At 41.1% G+C, this 18755-nt stretch overlaps 1 protein-coding gene across 1 annotated transcript in view; it reads left to right on the top strand.

Annotated features, from left to right (window-relative positions):
• The window catches only part of IL23R (interleukin 23 receptor), a 44776-nt gene extending 26277 nt beyond the window's left edge, over positions 1–18499 (top strand). Inside the window, exons 8-15 of the mRNA XM_073357405.1 lie at positions 3089–3171; positions 4620–4836; positions 5787–5984; positions 8234–8335; positions 13305–13379; positions 14652–14748; positions 16777–16867; positions 17587–18499. Of these exons, the coding sequence (XP_073213506.1) occupies positions 3089–3171; positions 4620–4836; positions 5787–5984; positions 8234–8335; positions 13305–13379; positions 14652–14748; positions 16777–16867; positions 17587–18228 (1505 nt within the window). The 3' untranslated portion in view covers positions 18229–18499. The remainder of the gene's footprint in view (positions 1–3088; positions 3172–4619; positions 4837–5786; positions 5985–8233; positions 8336–13304; positions 13380–14651; positions 14749–16776; positions 16868–17586) is intronic.
• Positions 18500–18755: the final 256 nt, after the last annotated feature.

Here is an 18755-nt window from a genome sequence, read left to right as displayed (position 1 = left end):
GGTAGCGTAGGGTCTGAGGAGAGAGTCCAAATAGCCAGATAGCCAGATTTGCTCCAATCCCTCAGTCAGAGACAAACACCTACAAGATCTTTATCAAGCATTCTTAAAACTACAATACCCACCTGGGGAAGTGAGGAAACCGATTGACAGAGCGAGACGGGTACCCAGAAATCACCTACTACAGGACAGGCCCAAAAGGAAAATAACAGAAGACCACTGGTCATCATGTGCAGCCCCCAGCTAAAACCTCTCCAGCACATCATCAACAATCTACAACCTATCCTGGAAAATGATCCCTCACTCTCACAGACCTGGGGAGGCAGGCCAGTCCTTGTTTACAGACAGCCCCCCAACCTGAAGCAAATACTCACCAGCAACTACACACCACACCACAGAAACACTAACCCAGGAACCAATCCCTGCAACAAACTCCATTGCCTACTCTGTCCCCATATCTACTTGAGTGACACCATCATAGGACCCAACCACACCATCAAGGGCTCATTCACCTGCACATCTACTAATGTGATATATGCCATCATGTGCCAGCAATGCCCCTCTGCCATGTACATTGGCCAAACCAGACAGTCTCTACGTAAAAGAATAAATGTATACAAATCAGACATCAGGAATGGTAACATACAAAAGCCAGTGGGAGAACACTTCAATCTCCCTGGACATTCAATAACAGATTTAAAAGTAGCCATCCTTCAACAACAAAAACTTCAAAAACAGACTTCAAAGAGGAACTGCAGAGCTACAATTCATTTGCAAACTTTACACCATTAATTTGGGCTTGAATAGGGACTGGGAGTGGCTGGATCACTACAAAAGCAATTTTCCCTCTCTTGGTATTGACACCTCCACATCAGTTATTGGGAGCGAACCACATCCAGCCTGGCTGAATTGGCCTTCTTATCACTGGTTCTCCACTTGTAAGGTAACTCCCGCTTCTTCATGTGCCAGTATATCTATGCCTGTATCTGTAATTTTCACTCCATGCATCTGAAGAAGTGTTTTTTTACCCACGAAAGCTTATGCCCAAATAAATCTGTTAGTCTTTAAGGTGCCACCCAACTCCTTGTTGTTTTTGTGGGTACAGACTAACACGGCTACCCCTCTGATATTAGCCTCCTCTTTGTGACTCGGCCCTCTGGCTGGGTCACCATACACGTTCCCACCTTCCAGAGTATCAAAGTCCCTCTTGGCAAATTGGCTCAGGCTCTCTTCCTCCTCACTGCCCCACTGGTGCCACTTTGTCAGTGGCTGGTAGGGGGACCCAGGTCCGCCCTCTACTCCACGTCCTGGCTCAGGGGCCTTCTCATCAGCAGCCAAGGTTTGACCTACCCCATACCTCACTGCTCTTTCCCCTGAGCCTTGCCTCCCTCTCTGGCTCTCCCCCTGCTCTGGGCTTGCCACGCCACAGCCCTCTTCCCAGGGAGTAACTAAGCTACTTGTCTCTAGCCCCAGATACACCTTCCTTCTCCCAGGGAGTGACTGGAGACTCCTTCCCTCCGGTTCCCCCTTCTGTTGTATGCACCTTGGCTTTATGGAAGTCCCACCTATTCCTGCCCTGCGTCTGTTCCCAGTCAATCCCCTGCTCTCTGGCTCCTCCTACAGGTGTAGTCTGTGGAGTTAATTGGCCTTCCTGGCCATCTGAACACCTTCCAGTCCTGTGTGGGGTAAACACCCCATCACAGGCCCATTCAAAGAAAATGCATTTTAAGGTAGTCAAATGCAAAGTTACAATACACATCTAGGAACGAGGAATGTAGGCCGCACTTACCGAATGGGGGGGCTGTATCCTAGAAAGCAGTGACTCTGAGAAGGATTTAGGGGACAAAACAACTGAACATGAGCTCCCAGTGTGATAACATGGCGAAAAGGGCTAATGTGATCCTTGGATCTTTAAGTATGAGTAAGCGTAAGGAGGCAATTTTACCTCTGTATATGGCATTGGTGAGTCTGGTACTGGAATATTGTGTACAGTTCTGGTGTCCACATTTTAACCAGGATGTTGAAAAATTGGAGAGGATGTAGAAGAGAGCCACAGAAATGATGCAAGGTCTGGAAATCTCAAACTGTTTAGCTTACCAAAAAGAGTGAGAAGTGACTTGATTACAGTGTACAAGTACTTAGTGATGACAACATACTTTAACAAGGAGAAAATACTTTAATTTAGGGGAGAAAGGCAAAACAAGAACCAATGGTGGGAAATTGAAGTCAGACAACTTCAAATTAGAAATTAGGCACAGATTTTTAACAATGACGGTGATTAATCACTAGAAAAAACTACCAAGGGGATTCCTCATCTATTGGTGTCTTCAGATCAAGACTGGATGCCTTTCTGAAAGATAGGAGTTAGCCAAACACAAGTTATTGGGCAAGTTATCTTAATGCAATGGTAAATGGGTGAAATATGGCTTGTGATGCAGATCTAATGGTCCCTTCTGGCCTTAAACTCCATGAATCATCCATTGGTAGGGGGCCCATCACAAAGCATCTATAAGTACCAAACAATGAAACCAAACCACAAAACTTCAATTGAAAAGTCAGCCAAATCAGATTCACTGATGTTTGGGTAAGGCACTAAATATAGTTCAGAGGAAAACCCTGGGATTCTCATGGGAACTATCTACCAATAGAAGAGGACAATTTCCAACTCATACAGACAGGGTGGGGGAGTCAGGTAGACGGTACAAAAAGCCACACAAACAAGGGAGTGGACCCCAGCGGGTCACAGTTACAAATAGGGCTCACACGGTGCCCGAAAGGCAGTGAGAGACATGCTGTGTACCAGCAGGTCCCTGAGACCAGGCATCATCAACTCCTTCCCTGCTGTCTTAAGGAGCTAAACTAAAGGCAGCTCAGTTCTTAATTATTATTAGAAAGATTATAGAAACATATCTGCCAGAGCCTGTGTCTCAGAATGCCCCCAAGGGGGTGCTTTGAAAATACTTGCTGATGCCATTTCATTTGATTTTAAAACTGAACTAAGTCACATACCAAATCATGGCCATTACCTTGTTCATTTAAATGTTAATACCAGAAATCACTGATTCAATTACTGTACTTCCTTTGAATGCAGCACCTTCTAAAATCCTGGATGTGTGGAGGGTTATGGGTCCAGTATACATGAACGGTAGCCGAGAAGTCACAGTCTTGATAAAGGTAATGCCATTTTCTTTTTCAAGCCACATGGGATTCTAAGCACCAGAAGGGTAGCCATGTTAGTCTGGATCTGTAAAAGCGGCAGAGAGTCCTGTGGCACCTTATAGACTAACAGACGTATTGGAGCATAAGCTTCCGTGGGTGAATACCCACTTCTGGGTATTCACCCATGAAAGCTCATGCTCCAATACGTCTATGGGATTCTAAAACACCATTTATTATTACTGTATTACTGTAGCATCTAGGAGCCCCAGTCGTGGGCCAGGACCCTGTTTCCCTAGGTGCTGTACGGACGCAGAACAAAAAAAACCAGCCCCTGTCCTGAAGACCTTACAATCTAAGTAGACAAAAGAGACACAGGGTGGGATAGGGGCAGAATACGTCAGCAGCAGGAACAGTGTGATGGCAGCAAACAGCATGTTAGTGCCACTACTTTTCTGGGGAAGGAGGGTTAGGATATCAGCTAAGTAGAAGGGAGAGGGGACACTGTTGGACAGGGAGAGGGAGAAGAAGGTAAGAGGAGTGAAGCTGGGATGAAGAGAGACCATTGGTACGTCTACACTGCCAGCTAGCTCGGGCTGCGGGGCTGTTTCATTGCAGTGTAGACCCACAGGGTCCTAGAGCCCAGGCCGCACCCTGAGCCCAGAAGCCGACACTGCAATGAAACATCCCTGCAGCCCAAGCCCAAGCCAGCCGGCATGGGCCAGCTGAGCTGTGGATGTCTAATTGCAGTGTAGACATACCCTATGAAGGAGGGAGAGAGGGATGGCTGGAGTAAGCAGCCAGTCACGAAAGAGCAGAGAAGTCCTGTCAAAACTGTAGAAAGTTTTCCAAAAAGGACAAAGGTCCCTGCTTTGGCTGTTTCTGCCCCTCTGGCTGGCTGGTCTTTGCATCTTTCTCCCAAGCCCACCTGGTGGAGGGAGGAGATATACCCCTGGATCCTGATACCACATAAGGGGGATGGGGGGGGTGAGGGTGTCTCCCCTGCAGAGTTGTGGGCTCAGGGAGAAGGGGAAGGAAGAGATTTTAGTTTTGTGGCTCTACTGCCGAGCAAAATTAGGGCTCATCGGTGAGTGTTCCACATCCTGGTTATATGGGAGTTCAAAGATACAAGGAAAAGTGATGGTTTCCTTGTATAAGCAGTAACCAGCCAGTTTGTTCAAGGGAAGAAAGAGAACAAAGACAATGACATGCCTGTAGAAACTTAAGGCAAAATTTGTTTGTGTCTATTCCTTTAGAGGAAATTGTTCCGGAGTATTCTGCATGCTGTGTTGATGAATCTCACTCCAGACCTTTGAGATCCTTTGTCAATTAACAATACTTTTGGCACATAGTTACAATTTCATGCGAAGCACTATGCGTGGGGATGGTGAACTGAGGAATGTAATCCCCAGTGGCAGCAAATAACACACTGTTCTATAAGGGCATTTATTTTCCATTGTTTTCAGCCTCTTGCTCCAAAAGATGCCAGAGGAAGAATTCTGGGTTACACTGTGTTCCATGAAAGCCAGGGAGAATTGATTAACTTATGTAACACATCAGACACCAAATGCAAAGTTCTGGTTTCCCCAGCAATGCGTACCATCCATGTGACTGCATATAATTCAAAGGGAAGTTCCATGCCAGCCAGTATAACAGTGACCCAAGAGCACAGTAATTTTAACGGTAAGATCATGCACACTTCATCATTGGCTTTAACTGAAATCTGATTTTGTCAGAACGGGGGGGGGGAGCGGGGGGGAGAAGGAATCTTCTGTTTATTGCTTTAAATTGGAGAAAACCCTCTGGAAATTCTGCTACCACCCACTCCTTTTTGTAAATGAACTTAGTGCTCTCCAGAAGACGCCAGACTGTGTGACCTGGAGACAATAAGCAGCCATATATTTCAAATGTTCCCCTCTGACAATGTTCAACAAGAGGTTTAAAAATAAGTTTTGGGCTGTCTGTATTGGCTGGCTCCAGCTGACACAACTGTGCTGCTTAATTAGGTCTTGAAAGCAGTCTTAGAACATGGGCATTTTCCTTAAATACACAGGACCTTAGTGAAAATAACCCCTTTCATTTCCCATAAAGGCAAGTTTCACCTTTACATCTCATCATTTAAAACAAACAAAACAACAGGGAATTAGAAGTAGTTTCAGGGTCTACATCTGCCTCAGATTCCCCAGGCCAATGACTGTGGTTTTCCACAACCACATTTTCCTGTTTTCTAAAATGTTTCTTGCACTCAGCAACGAGGGAAAGTCCCACAGACACTGCAAGTGAAAGGGGTTATGTAGTGAAAATAACTAAATAAAAAGTGCATTAGGTAAATAAAGTGGAAAATTCAGATTGTTCTTGAGTCTCTCTGTTAGAAGAATCAGAGGTATTTCTTGTAAAAAGCAATAGATACAGATTTTCAGAGAGAGAAGGTGCGATAAACTCGACAATGGGCCTTTAATATATAAAATGCTCCATGTATGTGTAAAATCTCTCTCTCATTTCAAGATCAGTTCTTAAACTATTTCAGAGCATAGGCAGTTTCCCTGTGCAGAATGAGCCATTTAATGGGCCTTCCTATGACTGGAAGGATCCGGCCCACCTTAGTCATATCACTCCTCCTACCTCGTTTGCAGATTTCCTATCCCCCATCAACATGCAGATTAGCCATGATGACAAAAGAGGAATCTCTGTCAAATGGGAACTGCCTAAATACATTGGAAGATCAGTTCTGTGGTTCATAGTTGAATGGATTTCTGCAGCTCAGCATAATCAGCAACAGGATTTTTTATGGAAGAAAGTCCCCAGCCAGGATACATTTACATATATAGCGGGTAAGATGTGGTAACAATCTTTTTGCTATCTACTTTCTCTGTAGTGCTATAGATGTACACAAGGCCGTGTAGCTCAAAATACAACAAAAGAAAACAAAGGAAGTGTAAATTTAAATTGAGCCCCAGCTCTCTGGTACTTTTAACAGTACAAATATGATAAAGGAGAGCAGGTATATGTTTGTAGCAGATAGGCAGGAGGAAGAGTTACGTGGTCTGAAAGAGGTTGGGGAAATTAATTGGGAGGCTGTTCTAAATATAGGATGCTCTGTGAAAGGATGGACCAAGTCACAAAGAGGGAGAAGACAAAGAAGCAGTAAGACATGAAACTTGGCTAGATTGTGGGAAGGAATGAAGTCATATGTGGGCAACGAAGAGTGGTATATATGGCAATGTGTCTATAAAAAGTGAAAGGACAGGAGAGGAGGCGGTAATATGTGAGGCAACAACTGTCTTCTGCGGTTATTGTTACTGAACAATTGTAGGGGACAAAACCTGCAGGCATTTCTCAGGCAAAATTCCCACTGAGGTCGAGCATCCGGCAAAATAAGGATTGTGTCCCATTTTGGTATGTGTCCCATTTTGCTGAATGCAGTGTTGTTGTAGCCATCTTGATCCCAGGATATGAGAGAGAGAGAGAGACAAGGTAGGTGAAGTAATGTCTTTTATTGGACCAACTTCTATTGGTGAAAGAGACGAGCTTCAGAAGAAGAGCCCTATGTAGCTCAAAAGCGTGTCTCTTTTACCATCATCAACTTCTGTTGGTCCAATAAAAAAGATATTACCTCACCCACCTTGTCTCTCCATTGTGTTGAATGCAGATCCTGCCAGCAAAGTGTTCCTGGTCCCCACATTTCCATGTGATCATTGACATATGTACTCCCCTAAAATCAGTCAGCATAGTCTTGGTGAATTGCATATAATGGGATCTGTATCCTGAGCAGTATAGCAATATAGCCTAGTATGAGACTCCAGTTAACTGTATTAGTTGGAAAAAAGATTCTGTACTGATATATTATGAGGAAAATGTGAGAAACGAAATTCAAGTGAAAACTGGTAGCTGCTTTCATCATAATAAATACAGCTGTATAAATTAAAAAAATGAACGCATCCTTTGTAGTCATCTTCTCATTGGATGCCATATTACATTACATGTAAATGAATATGAAACTAAAATCCCTTCCATAAACTGTTAACGAATAGGGTCTTTACAGTGGGGAAAACAGAGCCTCTGTAATTGACACACAATTAATTAATTCTTCCATCTGTTAAACCGATGTCACCACAGAGATTATAAAATTTGCTATGACACATATGCACAAATTAATTAATGCACACATTAATTTTGCTAAATCTGCAGCAATGCAGATTCAGGAAGGTTGGATGTATAGTTTTTATTACTGGTGAAAAATTTGATACCCAAATTCTCTCACAACACAATCGTCTCCAATTTTATGTATCAGAACAGATCTGTCATACATAAGCTAGCTATCTATATTCAGTCTGTATTAAACTGTAATTTCCTTCCGAAGTTAATAATAATATGCTTCTCTTTCTAGGCATTTTTTAAAACCACCAGTCACTGTGGTGTCAAATATCCATAAGACTTTTCATCTTCAAAGCACTTTACAGATATTAACTAATTAATCTTCACTGCAATGTTAATGAGTGCTCTTCCCTTAGAGATGGGGAAGCAGAGAGAGGTTTCCAAGAAAATTTGAATTTTTTGTCAAAAATTAATATATAAATACATTAATTTTAAAAGCCCCGAAAATGGAAATATTTCAGCCAAACTCACAAAATATTTAGGTTTGGCCATGCTGCTACAGGCAATGCCTCCTGGGAAGTGTTGTTCACTTGCCTCACATCTCCATTGTCCTCTATGGGCTAGGCTTCCCAGCCAGACAACATCTTCCCATGATGCAAGGTGCCAAAGACACCCATGATGCACTGCTTCACCTCTCCAAAAGGAGAGCCCAGAGTGTATCATTCAGTAGTTGATTTTTCACTGCAAAAAAATGAAGTTTTCCACCCCCCAAAAAAAAATCTGACCAGTTCTAGTTAAGTGACTTGACCCAAACTGGATAGTCAGTCTGAGTAATGGGAATAGAATTCAAGCATTCCTAGCTCCTTCCTGCTCCCATATATTCAGACCAGGCCTCTTTTCACCTTTTCTTTAAATATCCCATTAGAATTTTCTGCAGTTTTAACTTTAACTTGCACAGAAATTTTAAATAAAACATTCATTTCAGGCGACATCACAGCAGGAATTCACATGAACATTTCAGTATATGCAGTATATCATGATGGAATAAGCAAGCCATGTCCTGGCCAACTCTATCTGGTAGATTTAGGTAAGTGTGCTCTTGTGGTAAAGTCACTGCATGCTGGGATGGAAGTAACATTTCAGTGTTTGGTTTTTATGGAAAACAGTCTTCCCCCAGATCTTTCCATGATTTGGCAATTTTGTAGAGTTACTTGATTTTATAAACTATGGCTAAACCTATCAATTTTCTCCCACCTTCCTTGAACTATAGAGAAAAGCAGAACTTTAGAAGGAGTTTGAAAGACGGCGATTTTCTTTGGATACCAGAACACCACTAGCAGGGACCTTGCCAATACAGTTGTACTTTGCCTTTGTGTGGGTACAATGTAGTTTGCAGCTCATGGGACACAATATAATTAAAGCTGATGCTCAAGGGAATCAATTTTCACTTTTCAAGATGGTGCAAATACTGATGTGTTTGTGAATTTTCATTAGAATCTGCAGATTTGTTCATGGGGAGAATTTTCATTTTTTGTAATGGAAGAGGACAAAATTTGCTTCTTTTGGGGGCACATTTGACAATTAAAGCCCATGCATTGTGGGGAAACAGCATCATTATTATGGGGAGAAAATGACAAAGCTGTGACGCTTCCTAACCTCCCTTTAAGAAGCAGCTGTGTAGGTCCCAGGCCAGGCCCTACGTGGTCTAAATATAGAAAAATAAGAGAAAGCTTTGCATGACTTCCAGTATTCTGAATGCCCCTGCCTCCCTTGTAGGATAATTGAGTGGCCTCTAGCATTATTTTGACCTCTGTTCTGCTTGGGAACCAGATGCACAACATTAATTAAGATGTTCTGTGCAACTGATCCTTGGCCAGAGCACCAGCTGAAGTGACACACTGGGACAAGCCAACAGCCAGTCAGGGATCTTCAGAACAATATGGGAGAACACAAGTATTTCCCTCTCCTACAGCTACTCCACATACTTTCACACCCAAATCAAACGGAAAGGGTCCTGTTTTCTCCTGGCCTGGACTCATGAAATCTGTAATGTACACAAAGCCCAAACCTGATCTTTTGTTCTGGATCAATAGAGACACACTTTTGGAGGCCATCAGAATTCTACTGGCTGTTTTCTTCGGGAAAGAAAAGCTACTGTACCCATAAGCGGAGACAAGGATAACATGTGTGTTTTTTTCCACAAAGCCACAAAATAATTTTTCATGCTGCTCTGAATATATTTCCAGAGGAGCTACCTGAAGCTCTACATACATTGCCCCTAAGACAAACTGGCTATGTTTCTGGCCAGGATTTTTCTCGGGGGCAGTCCTGCCAATGTTTTCCATCAAGGAGGCATGACCTCAAGTAAATACTCAAAGTTATTTGATCACGGTCTTCAGTGTTGTCCTTCCTCAAAGACAAATTGATTGTCTCCAATGTGGTGATCTAGTTACTAGATCAGCAGACCGTGTTCCCATAGGAACTAACCAGGCTGCAGATATTCCATCTACTCGTGGGGGGGTGGGAGAATCAGTATAAGTAAGACACTAAATCTTGAACTCTCAACAAGACATAGCTTAGGGTGATGTTTGCTGCACTGCTGAAGACACTACAGGATCTAAGTATAGAATGTTATCGATACTATTGAACATATCGGTAATATATTCATAGGATTTAAGGCCAAAAAGGACCATTAAAGTATCTAGTATGACCTCCTGCATTACACAGGCCATAGAATATCACCTGATAATTCCTGCATCAAGCCTATATCTTCTGGTTGAGCTAGAACATATCAATATTTATATTGTGATTTTAAGCTACAAATGTGAAATCAAATATGTGCTATAAATGACTGGGGTCAATGATATACGTTATATAGATATATAATTTATCCCAGTCATCCACAACCCAGTTTTCCAAGAGATTTTTTGTAATTACTCTAAAGCACTTAGTTAAATGGGTTTGTCTCTGTTAACAGTTGATTTAGGAAGCTCGTAAATCCTTAAAATGTAAAAGCTATTTCAAGTCCATTGGGAAAATAGGTAATATAGATGTGAATCACACTGGGGCAAAAACAAGTGAATAGTGTTTCTTCTTCTTTTGTGAATTAGTCACCTTCCCACCTTTGATTATAAACCATGTCAGCCTGAATGACAGGCTCAGAGCAAAGACTGCACTGAAACTAGTACCAAGACGAGTGTAGGAAATAGCTTGACAGTTGACACAGCAGTGATATTGTGACACATACAGTTCATCTCATATAACAGTTGTGGAGAAGGTCCAGAGAAGAAGAAGAAATCAGTCTCTGAGTTTGGCAGTCTTCCTTTCGTGTCGAAGTCTTGGTTAACCAAGACATTTTAAAAAGGAAATGTTAACTACTGGCATGAGAGCCAGCTGAATAGCGGAAAAGGTGATGTGTGAGTTTTTTTATGAAGAGAGGAGGAGTGCTGTGCAGGTGGGTGCACACCAGAGGTGCCCCTTTGTGATCAGGCTCAGGCATAGCAGGATCACTTCTTTTGCACTTGGGGATGGTAAGGAAACCCAAGCCTGCCCTCTCCTCTGGGTTCAGATCCAGGACCCAAAGTTAGGCAGCTAAGCTCTGTGCCTGAAAGTGCCATATTGCTGACTCCTGGATTGCTTCCTTACCAGTTCCCTGTTTCCCAACAGGTAAAGGAATAGACATCAAATAACTGAAATCAAAGATAAAGTCTCAGACCTCCTGACTGTGGCAAGGCTCTCCACTGTGGGTTTAGCCAAGTCTCTACAACCAGAGCCTCAGGATCTCTTGCAGTGCTCCTTCATTCCAGACCTCATTATTTGCTATTTTTATAATTCATTCATTATTCCCGAGTTTAAGAGTATTTAATCATCCAATCAGGGAACAAAAACAATGCCATATGCCTTTGGTGACCAACCACACACACTATGAATCACAAGAAGTTAAAGACATAGTTGAAAGAAATACTTTGTGGAAATCAGTTTGCATAAACTCTTTTATGAATGCTTGCAAAAACCAAATATATTCTTAGAAATCAGGACTGGGTCATGAACAGAAGAAAGGGCCAAAGTGACCAGATAAACTATTTGCAATAACAGATTCAACTAGTTCTAAGTAACATCCATGGTGCAGGTAAATTGTTATAATTTGCATTTTCCACCTGAGCCACATGATGGCAGCATTCCATGTAGAATATAGTAATTCTGTCTCAACCCACTAATATTGGCTAAATATATTTGAATGTATAAATCAATACATTTCTCGTTCCACACCCACAGCTTCCCCCCTCCCCATAGTTCTTCAGTGTTAACAAATGATATATTGTGAAAATCGTCATACAATAGCAAGTCCTGACAAAATTGAACTTCATATAATGGGTTTTCACATAGGCCAACAAATTACATCAGGTGAAGGTCATGTCCTTAACCCAAATAGAGCACAGATCTAAAGATAACCACAATTCTTTTAAGTGGTGCTCAGTGACAGGGGAAAAATGATTTCGTGCTACATACGACCATTATTATTACTAACTGTGTTGTTCTAGGCACGACTACAATAGAGGAACCAAAGAACAGAGTAAATTATACGGTGCATGGACTGTAATTGTCCACAGTGATGACTCATTTGTATTCAATCAGTATTATAATGGTATTTCATATCCTGAGAATCAAACATATGTTCAGAATTCAATATATCTTGTAATTATGTTTATCATTAGCAGGATTAGCAGTTCTCGAAATCCAGTACATGTTCATGTATAAACCTACAATATATTTTTCCTTTATAAAAAAAATACTGCATTACTCTACAGCAATGGCTCAAATCTCGATGTCATTCAACTCTACTTCTTACAACGTTTTATTATAAGACTTAGTGTAATGATATTGTCCTGTTGTAAGATATTATAAGATGGAGAGTTTTGAACCTTTACGGTATTTTGTTAAAAAGGGATAAATTGTATATGTAAACTCTTCTTTGTTAGCTTTAAAAAGTCCTTCAAAATAACGTATCAGTGTTGGACTTGCTGGCCTGAACTGCCAGGTCTAGGGGCACAGAGTTTGACTGTAACTTTAAAAACAAAGTGAGAAGCATAGAATGGAACTTCAAAAATTAAAGGAAGAGGTTTTCTGTGGAATCAAAGACACCTTCTATTGGCTGAGGGAAATGGAGATGCCAAGGGAATTGCAACAATAAAACAAGAAACCATGCTCATGACTTTGTTCAGTAAAAATGTGCTTCCTTCCATGGAAGCGACGCACAATCACTGGCCTTCGCTCTGCATCCAGCCAGTCAAAATGAATGATATCAAAAAGAATTCAAAAGAAATTCAGGCAAGGCTGCAGTGTTGTTCTTCTCAGACATTTAGACTGCAGGGAAAAATGATTGAGTGGGTGTTCTCCATCTCCTGGGAGTCCAGATTATGAAGGCCTAAAATAGATAGATAGACATAGATATGGGACTCCATGGCTATAAATACGTTTGTTTGTTTTTTTAAAATAAAGGCAAGTTGTGTAGTACAATTTGTCATACTGGTCTGTGGTCTTGGCCATCAAAATCCACACTAAGCTAATGAAATCTCACTGATGGGATCCCTGTCACAGCACAGTGGCATAGGGATTTCTCTCTTTTACCATTTAAAAATTATACAAAGAGGCTCATTAGACAAGGATGTTTGGCAACTGATTTACTGGCAGTCAGCATTTGTAAGAGAAATCTCAGGCAGGCATCCAGTTCAGAGTGGGGGAGCTGAAAAGGGTAAGTATGGGCATTCTGCACTTGTGTCTAAATTCCAGGCAGGTCTACAAAAATCCATACTGAATTGCTTGGGCACCAAGGCAAATAGGTGCTAACAGCTGCCTTGGGGCTTGAGTGAAACAGCTCTATTCTTTTCCTTCAGTAAGGACATGGGTAAAATGTTCAAAAAGCACCTAAGCAGTCTTGGGTGCCTAAATGCCATTTTGAACAGATTTAGGCACTTTAGATCCAATTTTTAAAGGAAGCATATTCTGTAAGGTTGTCACCACAACACTGTTTTCTCTCCCTCATTGAATTATTTCAGTGAAAAGGCTTCCAAACACAAGCATTTATACTGAACCTGTAATCGTCACCACAGCTACAGGGGAGATTTCCTATGGTAAGAAGATAGTATTTCAGACTGGGTAAGCAAGAGTTTCTACTTGACCAGAAGTGGGTGGTTTTAGCTGTGCTATGTGCTACCGATAGTATCTCAGAGACTGTGAGAGGGGATGGCAGTTTCGTGACGTGATAGCAGAGAAGTGAAAAGTTAGTAACACTTGGTTTGTTACTGGAGACATGGCCCAGCCAAAAACACACCCTTTCACCAGTACAAGAATGCTACAGCCCTATAAAGCAAACAACACATGTTGGTTAGTCTAGGGCATAATACTACGAGGTTGTATATACTATGCTATTGCAACAATTATGCTTTAGGTCTTTTTGTTTTGTTAAGACACTTAAAATTAAATGTATGTGACAACAGCTAAGATCTGAGAAACTGAGACAAAGAATAAGATAGCATTTCCTGATCATACACATTGGCATGTTGGCTGAGCTATTTTGACTCCATAATTTGAGCCAAAGACTTGTTTATTTCTCATGTAACACTAACCTCAGTTACTTTTCTGGTTTGTTGTAACCAATAAAGGTACTTCTGTGTTGCTGGTTCAGAGTCAGGCAGCCAAAACCAAATAAAAGATCAATTTAAAAGGAGTGTACACATTTGTTCTTATATGTAAGTAATGGTTAAACACAATGGCCATATTTCTCAGAAGTGCTTGCCTGGAAACTCCCTTCCACAGCTAGATTCTCACAGCCAGATCACAGCAGCAAATGTACAGAAGTCTGCAGTGTAAAGTGTGCTGCTCCTCTAGCCTCTGGTCCTGCACTCACTGAAGACACTGGGGGCTTGGGGTGCACAGGGAATGTACAATTAGGACAACAGTGCACATTCATCTCCCTTGCTTTGTCATTTTTAAACAAATGGGCTGAATCAAGCACTCAATATTCTATTTTGTGTGTCTCACCCCAGATTTTCAACTGGTGTAAATCAACATCGCTCCATTGACTTTAGTGGAGCTATGCTGATGTATGTCAGCTGAGCAATGGGCCCAACAACATTTCTTAAGAAGGAAAGATTTCTTCAGCCTTTCTAAGCTTCATTTTTGGAAAAAGGTTTGTCCTCTCACCAGGGTTTACAAGCTAATGCCCCAATCCTGCAAACCCTAATGCACATTAATAACTTTATGTGTGTTAATAATCCCATTGAACTCAATGGGACAACTCACACATGTGTCGTACATGTTTTCAGGTTTGGGGCCTAGAAAAAAAAATCTTCCCTAAGATATAAGCTATTTGATTAATTCTCTTTTTTTCCCTCCTTTTTCAGATAATGATGGAGAAGTTTTTTGGGGAATAGGCACTGGTGCGATCATACTATCAATTGTTTTCTTAACTTTGATATTTAAAAAATCACTTAGAAAAAGGTACTGCTTTCTTTTCAGTTTTTTCCCCCCTTAGTCTCCAGAATATACCTCTCTCTCAGAAAACCTAGAATTATAGAAATTGATCCAGTTTTGTACAGCCCCCTGTTATCCAGGGCAACTTTCCCCATTCATAATTATACGTTGCCAAAAGATGTCCTAGATTTTTTTTTTCCCCACACACAATAAGGTAGATAATCACAACACAAAATAATCTGACCATTTCTCTGTAAAGCCCATATTTAGAGAACAAGGGGTATTTCATAAAATAGGCATACAAAAAAAAAGAATAAGAAAAAACCTTAATCCAAACCCTAATTAAGTTTGGTCTCATGTTGGCTTATATTTGATCTTTTAAAACTTTATTGCTGAGGCATAAATGGAAATTACTGCTTAAATAGAGCTTGCCTATCAAAATCCCACATTAGGATATTTAGAAACAGGAATAGATCATGGGAGAGGGGCAGCAGAAAGAAAAATCAGTCAGAACAGTTAAAATATTTTACAAAGACTTCCTGACATCCATTTCACCAGTGCTACAGTATCAAATGTATTGTATCCCCTGCTCCTTCCCTCCGAACCAGGGACTTCACAGAACAATGGGCATGTTATTTGTGAATGACATCAACATTTGAATCTTGTGCTTCACTAAGATATTGATATCTAGGAATCCATCCGCTGCTGCATCAAACACACCTGTACAGGAAACTTGAGTGAAATGCTGTGGTTCTTGGGCAAGCAGACTCCTGTGGCATAACACCAAAATGGCCGATTGAAGGTTTTCCTAATGTGGATTAACCTGCATATGGAGTTAAGCTGCATGATCCAAAGGATGGCACAACACAAAGTAGGCTTAGGAGAAATATGTGGACAGATGGTGTTTAGGGGTTCTCTGAACCAAACACAGAATCAGGTTTCATCTATTCTGCTGTTGATGCACCTGTTAAATAAAAGCATTTAATTGAAACCAGAGACTTCCTACTCCCTCAGGAACACTGTACCACACAGTGAGATCCATGGAAGTTTGGCTCAATTAAAGTTTCTTTTAAGTAATTTTCATTTGTGCAGGTTATAGAGCAGCTTTGATTGTAAGAGAGTCAAGGTTCAATACCACTGTTTTTCTGACCATGTGCCTGAGCCAATCTCAACAGATCAGGAAACATATGCATCCTCTTCCTCTTGTTTTTTCCAGTCTGACAGCTGGCAACACTGTAAATTTAAACCCATACATTTTGCACGAGGGCTTAAATGGCTTCCGTGATTTCTGATTCGTGGAAGCACCGCAGGCCTTGGAGGCTACACAGCTGCAAAGGCTGAATCTGAGAGGATACTGCCTCCTCAGTAGCAGCCACCTAGCATAAGACCAGAGTAAGCATTATGCAATTTCCAGAGCCTGTCCCCTTCCCAGGGGTGAAGCCAGACTCAACCTACCCCATCCCTCAGGCTCAGTCAGTCTGTTAGCATCAAACTGATTCACAAGGATAGGAAATGTGTGGGATTCAAGCTATATTCTCTTGGCCGAGTCCCACATGTAATCTGCAAATGGAGCTCTCCATGGTTTCCTTAGGAATTCTACATATGGAGGGCTTTCAGGATCAGGCCCTGACTCACTTGTCTGCATCTACCAAGCTACTTTCATGTTCCCAAAGAGCCCTGTTCAGGATTTACCTTTCTCTGACTTCTATGGAACACAGTCTGAGAAAGTGGTACTCAACTGGGCACTTAAATTGAAATTTGCCAGGAGGTTTCAACATTATTTTTATGGTGAAAATGGGATTCAGTTTTCAAAAAAATTCTGAGAATTCACAGCACACCATTATTTATATCACATTACTGTAAGTAAATGAGCCTTTAATACTCCTAGGGTAAATGTCACCGTTGGGCAGAGGGCAAATGCAAGGCCTATATGCCGCTGAAGTGAGACATAAGTTGTGCATAGGTCTCATATTGCCACTCTGTCCAGAGGCAATTTTACCCTGCTAAGTGACTAATACAATACATTAACTTTTTACTTATTTTATTTTATGTAAGAGTTAACACAGCACTTGCATCATTGACACCAAAATGGCTGACTGAAGATTTTCCTAACGTGGAAAACAGCAGTGTGGTAAAGTCACTCCAGGTAACTAGTCAAAACAAGATCCCAGTTGTTTTCATTTTTCTATACAGCTCAAATTTAACTCCATATGCAAAAAGTTATGACAAATAAATGCAGACCAAAGTGAGAGAAATCTTCTCTCTCTGATAGATATGCTCTGGTTCAAACAGGAATTAATTCAGGGAAGTCCTATGGCCTGCACTAATAGGAGGTCAGATTAGTTTATAACAATGATCCCTTCTGGCTTTGGAATCTATGAATCTATCTGGAACAGGTTATGTTGTGGTTATGAGTCATGGCTCACCGTGATTCCACAGCAAGCATAGTGACATTCTGGAGTGGCTCTGGAAATCAGATTGCAAGCTCTTTGGGGGAGGAACTGTCATCTCTGTGTGTGTGTGTACAGTGCCTAGCACCATGGGGTCCAACCTGGTTGAGATCTGGAGACTCTACTGCAACCTAAATATTAAATAATAGTGCTACAATCAGGACTGGCCCTGAAGCGTGTTGAAAAATATTCAGGCACACTCACCTGTTCCCTTTCCTCCTCCCCTCTAGTTCCCTTTGCAGAAGGTGGTTAAATGATGGTAACACATGCTAAGAAAGAGACCGAAAGGGAGAACAGTAAGGATAGGTGAAATGAGTAGGATTTTGAATCTGCGCTCCTGTCTCTCTCTCAGGAAACAGCAGTGACATTTCTACCATTTACAAAATATTATCTATTTGTTAATTTTTTTTTTCAGGAAAAAAGTGATTTAATGAGTAGCAATTCCACCCAGTTGTTCTTGGATAATAATGATCCAGTCATTACGGAAGTACTAGAGACATCACTGCAAGAGGAGTGCAAGACCACAGACACCAAAAAGGGAAACAGAAAAGTGGCCACTGAGCATATGGACATCTCTCAAAACTCACTGCTTGTCAGCACTCCAGATACTGAGCAAAACAATGGCTATAAGCCCCAGGTTTCCAACAGAAGCCCACTGGGAAACGTATTTAGTAATACTTATGAAACACAGTCCCAAGCACTGGATCCAAACACATATCTCTCAAGCCAAGATACACATGTTTTCTTAAAAGATTATACAAGTCCTGTTACTTCCTTGTGGCATGCTGAAGGAACTGGGAGCAATATGTTTTTACTTGAGAAGATTAACCTTATTTTAAACAGCAACAGAAGCGGACAGAGCAACACTTTCAATACAACAGATGAAGAACCTAATACGCTTTTGGAAAACCAGTGGAAGAGTCCACTATCCACTGAAAATGTTCAAGAGCAGACGTTAGTTCCAGATGAGTTGGTCTCTTGCTTAGGAGCGGTGACTGAAGAATCCATAGGTATAAAGTCCTATTTTCCACAAACTGTTGGTAAACTATTTCAATAGAAATAATTGCAATAAAGAAATAATACTATTTTATGGCCATAATACATCTATCTCTCTGAATTTTCAAGCATCAGAACTGAAAACCTAATTCAAAATCTGAAGTTCATTGTCTTAAATTGAATCAAAAGACTTTTGGATGAGATAAAACACTTTGGGTCCATAAATCACTAATCATTTGTAGTCATTAAATTTCCTTGGCTTTTCGGAAGAATAAGTGTATAAATCATGTGCCTGAGATGAATTCAAATGTAGGGGATTATAGACTGCCTGCTTCAGTATCCTTGCAGTTTTAACTGGATACGGAATTCTTCTCTCCTAAATCCTAAGGCATTCTCATGTTAAATAGTTGCTATAGATATGTTTCACTCCAGAGCCAGTTGCATTTTAGTGAAGGATAAAATTATCCCTATATGTATTAGCTGAAGTTTGCAAAATATCTTGGGATCATTAGGAATGTAAAGGCACTACATTTAAGATGATGTTTATATATTGTATAATACAGGCCTGGAGTCTGAAAACCCAAAATC

The sequence above is a fragment of the Lepidochelys kempii genome, chromosome 8, assembly GCF_965140285.1.
Source record: "Lepidochelys kempii isolate rLepKem1 chromosome 8, rLepKem1.hap1, whole genome shotgun sequence".
Taxonomy (NCBI): domain Eukaryota; kingdom Metazoa; phylum Chordata; order Testudines; family Cheloniidae; genus Lepidochelys; species Lepidochelys kempii.
The sequence above is the reverse complement of the archived record's forward strand: the minus strand, read 5'-3'. Positions and strand labels throughout refer to the sequence as shown.